At 29.5% G+C, this 8930-nt stretch overlaps 1 protein-coding gene across 1 annotated transcript in view; it reads right to left on the bottom strand.

Moving 5' to 3' along the window:
• Window positions 1-5469, bottom strand: part of LOC124533170 (nuclear pore complex protein Nup88) — a 100192-nt gene extending 94723 nt beyond the window's left edge. The window contains exon 1 of the mRNA XM_047108337.1: window positions 5188-5469. Coding sequence (XP_046964293.1) covers window positions 5188-5397 — 210 coding nt within the window. The 5' untranslated portion in view covers window positions 5398-5469. The remainder of the gene's footprint in view (window positions 1-5187) is intronic.
• Between the last annotated feature and the right edge of the window lie 3461 nt (window positions 5470-8930).

The raw sequence follows: 8930 nt of genomic DNA on the forward strand, positions 1-8930 counted from the left end.
TTCAACGTATTGTAAGTTCGCTAGTATTAAGTTACAGTTCGGTGTACACAGAGGTCGGGCTTAATGCGGGCCGACCGAAAACAAAACAATCCGATGCTCACCTCCTCGCGTCCGGTTCCGTACAGTAAATTTACATTCCCCACCATCTATCCCAGAAGTCCATCCGGACTGGCAATAAAACGATCTTAAGGAACGGAGGAAAACGTCTTAGCGCTCTTTGTTAAGGGAGGGCGGCGATCACTCGTTTCCGCTTTAATGATGTTAAGAGTTTAGACGTTCGTATTATTTGAGGATTATTTGGGACTGATATAGAACCTTGCTTATGAAGTCGGAATTAGTAATTTTACATTTATATAAATGTTTATTGTTTATGTAAAGTTCAGTATTGAAAATATTAAGAAGTGTATATATAAGACATCATCAAGATTGCATCCATTGAAGGATCAAAAAAAGTACCTCTTTAGAAAATATATTAAAAAGTCATATATTATAGAGATGACTTTTAGGTTCACGTAATTTTTAAATCCCTTAACATAAGAAATAATAAGATTATACTATATCTTTTCCATATTTATATAGTTAAGAGAGAATCGCCATTACCCTTAAAATTATACCAAAAACTCCTTAAGATATACGCTGAAGGGAACTGTTCGTCTGCATGTTTATAGGTTGATGCTATCTCGTAATTGTGACAATATTTGGTTTGGCCTCTTAAGGAGTCAAGGTAAATTGTGGAGCCATGACGGCATGAACTTTAGCAGAAATCGGCTCTCTGATGGAGGCAATTTAGGTTAAATGACACAGAGTTATTTAGAGATATGGTCGTATATCTTTAGCCGAGTAAACAGCTCGACTTGAGTTACCTTCCCTGTTTTAAATGAATGTGAAAAACAAAAAGAACAAAATAAGTAAAGATTTCTCTTCAAAAATACAACACTACCTAATCACTAGACATATATTACAGTTTTTTAAATAATACCAGCATATACGACAGTTACGGTATTTTCTATTTCAGTTATATATAAATAAAATGCAATTTTTGTATATATAAGTATTTTGTAATAATTAATAAAGTTAACTGTATTTTTTTTCTAAAAAGCTAGTGACATACAATGCGTCAGATATCACTTCCTCCAGATTAACAAAATAATAAAAAAAATAAGGCTTGTAAATATTTTTAATTAATTTAAAATAATTCAAACAGTTATATAGCGAAAGTTAATCGTTGCTTTCTATCAATACGCAGATCTAATTTTGACGGTAGGATATTATACCGACGATCAAAAAATATAAGCAGTCCAAAAATGTGCAAATATGGATAAAATTTATATTACACGTACGTTGTTAGTACAAGATACAAGTTTGACAATTAAGAAACATGAAATTGAAGAAAACCCAGTATTGTCGTAATGGCGAACGTTGAAAAGTTAAAGTTGAGATTAACAATTGGGTTGGGCGAGAGGTTATATCGAGGCAAAGGGCAACTGTGCGGCGATAAATCTGTCTGGAATCACCTTACTGAGAAATACACTAGTAAGTCCATATGTTATTCTATACATGTACTTCCTAACTTTGCCGATAAATAAACATAAAGGCATTTTTAAAAATTGCTTATATATATATATGAACTACACTACTAACTACGCAAGATAAAATAAGAAAAATATAAGTGCAACCTTTTTATCATCTATTTAAGATGATAAAAAGGGTGCACTTATATTTCTTATTTTCATTTATGTTCATGCGGTCTTAGTAGTTCGTTAGTTTTCTATGATGTCTTGGGTCTGGGTATTGTGGTATCGTTGCTTCGTCTGATTTTCCAAAACACAAGTATTTTAGTTACTCATATTGGGATCAGAGTAATGTAAGTGATGTTGTCCTATATTTATTTATGATTAATCTATTTATCTATGGTATGGATATATAATCTGATAATTTCAAATGTATTTCACTATTATACAAATGTCATGTAATTGCCAAGTTAAATCTAAATTAAAAAGCGATACTAAAATGAGAATACAAAAGTTCTCGTTTTTCAGAAGAATTACGCAGCGATTCCAGTGATTCACTACATCTTGGTTCAAGTACTGGTCACTATAAATCGCCCTATGAGAAGTAGTGATTTAATCGGTAACCTCAGAGTCCCTCAGGAAACCTATTAAATCGTATGGTCAGAGGGTAATTAATTCGGCGGTAACATTCCAAGTGAGATTAATGGCGGGCGCAGAAATTGACCTCTTTCCAATGTCTATTGTAACATGTTCATTGTTTTGTTTCGTTACGTGATTAGGGTAGAGTACTTCTGGTCTTATATTATTAGTTAGTATACATTTACTATTGGATCATGAGGGCCCATTGGTTAGAATACGACGCTTTATCGAAGACTGCCTGTGGTACGGGCAAGTACTAAATTTTCATGTTAAGAACATTTGTTTTTTTAAATCTTCTCGTGCTTGGCGAAGGAATCGAAAAGACATGATCATCTGTGTTTTCCTGATGAAAATGTATCACATGTTGGTCCATGTAAGTGATCCATATTGAGGCAAGGAGGTATAATAGGCAGAGGAGTCATATCGTGATTTTTATCATGATGATACCTCTAGGGACATATATGAAACTTTTTCAAAACAACTAATAACATAACATACTTAGCTATGACCGGATTCATGACATTATCATGTCATATGTATCAGGTGATGACATATGTATCAGGTCTAAACAGGTTTATCAATCGGTTGATTTTTATAAGTTATTTTTAAAAGTAATGTCATGTGAACTATAAAACTTTCATATTCATCTATACATTTCACAACCAAACATTGTCCAATAAATAGTTATATTGTATATGCAAAATATTAATAAAAAATAAAGTCTGGGTACATTAGTATGTTCAATGACACAAACATATAATGAACTTGTAATATAAATATTAACAATAACAACTTATTTATGTATTGAGTTATCCAAACTATTATTTGCTGTTGAGTGTACAATATTGAAAAAAATATATTTGTTTTCAGGTTTTTGCTACAGATTAAAATATCTCCATTGACAGTGTAAAATAGCAGAAACAAAAAGTTGTAAATAACTTTAAGTTTTGGCAGACACAATGAATATTAATGTAATCTATCCTAATATTCCGATCCTCTGGGCAAAAAACGAACCAACCCTCCTGTCACCAGTGAGGGCAATGAGGCGAGGTGTTATATTTTTGATGATTGAATGATTCATGCCACCATTCCATGCGGTCAAGAATAATACATAATACAGTAACTAGTTTTAGTACATACTTGTATAAGCATTTAATGTTATTAATTTTTATGTAAATAAAACACTATATTTCCTAATATAATATACCTTTATAATTAAAATACTGAAACAATTTAGATTCAATTTAAGTGTGGTAGTTGACTCTAAGGGAATATCAGTTTTTTTTAATCAGCCCTCAATTTGATAAAATTGTGGTGATAAACTTGTATAAATTTCATACCATTAAAGTCACAGGTATGGATAGTAACTTATAAATGATAAGTTGCTATATTCACTCCAATAATCGAATAGTTCTTATCCATTTTCACTGTCAGTCTTTTATTAACTCATTTCAAAACCACATTAATTGACACTTATTATTTGTTGTCAATTACATATAATTAATATAAAAATTTAATTGAAAGATTTAATCAACAAATACTAATACTTAGATATAAAACAAAATAAGATGATTAACAATACTAAAAATAGAGGCAGAAATTAAATTATATATACCATAGGAAATATTGTCTGAGTGGCATAAATGAGAGATGGCATTTAAAGGCAAAATATTTATTTCTATGAAATTTCTTCAATAGCTTTAACTCTAACAAGTTTTAAAATCAATACACTATTAAATAGATGATAATGACAATGTATTGTTAATACTTGTTGATTTTCAGATCACTCTACCAAGATGTAGAGTAATTGCGAGTATAATATGTATTGAGTACAACAAATGATAATTGAGAACTAACAAAGTGCTGCTTTTCTTATAACAGTATAAGAAAAGCATGAATAAGTAGGGAGTTTAAATTAATAAAACCTCAGAGATTGGTTTGTGAATTTGAACCAAACATGACATTCAAATCAAGTATGCATACTTCAGTGTTATGAGCTGAATTGGTGGTGAAGAAACACATTATAACATAACCTATATACTATTATGAGATTTATTAGAAGGATAAGATTATAAATCAACAAGGTTATTTTTATTATTACAGTTATTAACTGCATTGTTACCCTTTGGAGCTCGATATTTCTACATTATCTAAGAAAGTCTTGTTCACGAGAATAAATATACCTAAATATCCCTTAGTTAATAACTGTAATTATTTGACATATTTTTAGAACAATGTTTGCTTTATATTTGAATAAATCTTGTTGGATGATGTTTTGAATTTTCATTAGATTTACCCGAGTCACCATAGTTGACTGCTTTGAGGTGGTTTACAGAGAATACTTGAATTTTGAGCATTTCATTAAAAGCATATTGTAAAAAGTAAATTTTCTTGCTTTGTATTTGATTAAAAGAATAGTTAAGGTTAGTTATTATGTTCATATTTCACATATAAAACTTCTAGTAAGCAAAATTTTTCAAGCAATATTGTATTCATATTAATTTAATACTTATTAAACTCTCATACAATTAATTTGAAAGTTTTCGAGTAGTATATAGTTGAACTACACTATTCGGTGAAGTTTATGGAGTTTTTAGTTTGTCATAATATATAAGTTGTGTTGAGCTAAATTAGAATATTATTGGAACAACCCGAGAACATCTTATGCACTGCTTTAACAAGTTTGTTTTGAAGAGAATTTAATGGCAATATTATAGTCCATACAAAAGATATATAATAAAGCACTTGGAATTCTTGATTTGTTGTCTTGTTTAAATTTAGAATAGAACATTTTCATTTTTTTATCTCTTTTTAACAGAATTGTTCCACTACCTTGTACTGCGCAAATATTCTCGCGTATATTAAATTATGTTTTGTTATTATTGCAAATTGTTTTTTTAATAAGATTAAATAAACAAAGTAATTCTTTATTAACAATTAACGTGTCTGTGACAGTTAACGTAACGATAACATAACCTCAAATATTTCTAGTTCATAACAAACAACATAAAATTAAGTACGTATAATGATACTTTACCTGGTATGGTATTTCTTCATCGTGATCTTCCAGACGTTTTAAATTAACACAGAACAGACAGTTTTCTATAGAATTCCAAGCATACAAAACATCGTCCTTAAGAGCAAATAAATTACGCAATTTATCACCACTATCTTCTTTCAAACTCTCTTTAAGGTCTTTAAACATTTGATGATTTGCTAATTTCGTATCGTAAAATCGACAATCCATCTTGAATTCAAAAAATTTCGATTTGTTTTGATGTTTTTAACCGCCGGTTTGACATTTACTACCATACCATGACATTTGGTAGAATCGCGCTCATTTGCGTTCCGTTTTCACATCTACCGTAACATAAATGCACAAGTTTTAAAATATTTGAATTTAAATATTATTAGAAAAATATATAATGAGTATAAAAATAATCTTATGTGAATAAATAAATGAAAAATTGTTTTTCATTTTGTTTATACGATTAATTTTATGTTTATCAAATAAATATAATATTATTAAATAATTAATAAATTGTTGTTATTACGTTGTCTATCTAACTCATTTTAAGCAGATTATTCGAATTCAGTACGAATTAGAATAAAAAAAAATGTATTCTTGTCTCCGTGTACAAGCGCTGTAAATTTATAGTAAAATTATAATTTACCACTAATAAAAATATGTTTTTTTAAAGTCCATAACATCATCTAGGGGTAGCTGATTATGCTTATTTTACTGTGATATCTATTATAAAATATTAATTAAATTACATATTTAGAAAATAAAATCAAATTCATATTAAATTATTTGATATCATAGTTGGCTACATCACTTTCGTTCGTAATTTTTAAGATACAGCAATTGTAACCAAATTATCCAAAAAAGCTTATAAAATGAAATTAAAATAGTTTCAAAGTTATATTTTAGTAATATTCAAAGTTTCGACTTTGTTTCATTTAAGAGTGGGAATTATATTGTAACTGCTTTGATTTTTTTAAAATGAAATACAACTATTTCAATTTTGAAAATTAATGTGGAGAAAATTAATCCTTAACTGTCCATATGAACTCTATTATAATTATTCGAATACGCTGTTTTTCGCTGATTATTTTATTTGAATATTTAAATGGTATCATTAAAGAAATTTAATACTTTTACCATAACTGTGGTAGGTACACCCAAAATATGCAAATTTACTTACGATAGTGGCTTTGCTTAGCACAAAATGTTAGTAACTCTATACACACTCATAATACGAGTAATTATAATATACCAATATTAAAAGGGGAATATTTAATATATAAAACTCAGTAGGTCTTAACCTAAAAATTACAATATTTATTTTATTCGTCAAGTCCTCAGTGCAAATCTTGTGTTTCAAAGTACATGCCTCAACACTTTCCTCGGTTTGCAGGTATTATGAATATAAAAATCCAAAAATACTATATTCAAGTACGCATTTATAAGCACATTTTCAACTATAATTTAAGCTACGTTTGGAATGTAGATTTTTATCGAGAAGATTGGCAAGAATGTCAGTAGTTACTCTTTTTCAACACTTAAAAGTCAACATCTTCAAAAACAAGATATTTTTGTTAATTATAATTATATATGTACATACGAGAGATAGCCTAGTGGTTAGATCGCGTGCATCTTAACCGATGATTGCGGGTTCAAGCCCAGGCAAGCACCGCTGATTCATGTGCTTAATTTGTCTTTATAATTCATCTCGTGCTCAGCGGTGAAGGAAAACATCGTGAGGAAACCTGTATGTGACAAATTTCATAGAAATTCTGCCACATGTGTATTCCACCAACCCGCATTGGAACAGTGTGTTGGAATATGTTCCACACCTTTTCCTCAAAGGGAGAGGAGGCCTTTAGCCCAGCAGTGGGAATTTACAAGCTATTGTTGTTGTTGTTGTATGTACATACGTGTGTAACATAACCCTGCCCGGAAGTCAATAATTATTAATTCCACGCTTTTTAATTAGCGCGTCGTAAAATTGCATTTCAATCTGAGATATTCGTTAAACGGAAGTTAATCCGTAATGATATATTTTTTATCTGTACAATATAATACGCTAAAGTAGAGCAACATCTATATCTGATATTCAACAAGCAATTGTGTAAGTAGGCTCGAATAAAATTATTATACCTACATAGGTGGAAACTCTCGCGTATTTCACTCAGATTCCAAATGGTATCACGTAATTTCATCTCTCGGGCTTGCTTTCTTATAAATAAACCAAGATATAGGCAGCAATAAATTTTGTTTTCTGAGATTTGTGAGCTCCGCTTGTATAATTTAAATTCCTTGTTTTAAAGGTTCAGCCTGAAATCCGATGAATGCGTCAGATACATTGTTTTAATTGTTATGTTACAAGACTTATACATATTAATTATTAATATTAGACAGGGCTTGGAATGAAATCTTTTCATGAAAACATAAGCATGTCGTGCTCACCACTAAATTAATGAATTGTAATACGTTTAAAAAAGGTCATAACTAATAAAAAATGCTCAATGCTTTTGAAATAAACATTTAATTGATAATTGAAACGAACGTATAATTATTCCTGTGTGGTAAAGTTGTGCAATTGTAGTATAATTTTACCTATCAATATTATCTCCACTCAACGTCAAATAATCTGCAATAAATACCACTTCATAATATATTTAATAATAAGATATAAAACAAAAACAAATCTTCAAGATCGGCTCAGAAGTTTTGCACTTTGAAAATACAGTTTTATAATAGTGTTACCAATTCAATATTCTCAACAACTTAATTAAAGTACTACGAAAGTACATATTTTCAATTTATAATTCTCTAAATCGAATAATTCAAGATTTTTCAGAGGGAGGTAAGAATCAATCCAATCTCCTTTACAAAAAACAATACCCGCTAATGTTCAAATGTATAGATCTATAAATGAAATAAATATTGTTTGTTGGCATCATAAATAAGGCTGGAGACAGACGGAGGGACACGCGTCACCTTTTGATACATTTCCGCTGTCGTTATTAATGACAAGTCATCGGTGCCGTCCCGGCGGGCTGCCGGCTTGAGGGTTGCCAGAACAAAAAAGTACATCTAAGAAACAATTGGGAATATAACCAATTATTTTTAATCTATCAAGGCTGTTAAGAAGATATAAGAAAAATTATTATACAATTTATATTTATAGAGGGGAAATAATAAATATAAGTCAATGCCTAACTTATAAAGTAAGTTTTGATTTTGAATTCAGTAAAATAAATGGAGAAAAGAACAATGATATGTGCCATTAATTATCATTAATAATAACACTTATTTTTATGGAATTTGGAAAAGTGTAATTATATTGGTGAAATACACATATTTATAACACATTACTTATAAAATTAAAAATTTTATTTACCAACAAATGTAATGCAAATGTTAGTGCATAATAAGAGAATGACTTTATATATTATTATTAGCAGCTTTATAAAATCGTTTTACATAATTTAAAATTAACTTTTTTCTTGTAATTTTCGTAAATTTCTTGACGGTAGTTAAAACTTTGAAATGTTTATTTGTTTAAATAAATAAAATTGGTATTCATGAAATCAATATTACAATAAATTATTAAAAAGTTTGAAACGTTCGAACGTAACTTTTTTTTTACGATCGAATACAATTGAAAACAGCCAGCCCTTAGCATATCATACGTCGCGACCTGCCCAGCATAATAATAGATCGGGCCGGGGTGTTCCTCCCCGTAATATCATGTGAGAGAAGCGCTGGTA

Source organism: Vanessa cardui, chromosome 10 (assembly GCF_905220365.1).
Source record: "Vanessa cardui chromosome 10, ilVanCard2.1, whole genome shotgun sequence".
In the NCBI taxonomy this organism is placed as follows: Eukaryota; Metazoa; Arthropoda; class Insecta; order Lepidoptera; family Nymphalidae; genus Vanessa; species Vanessa cardui.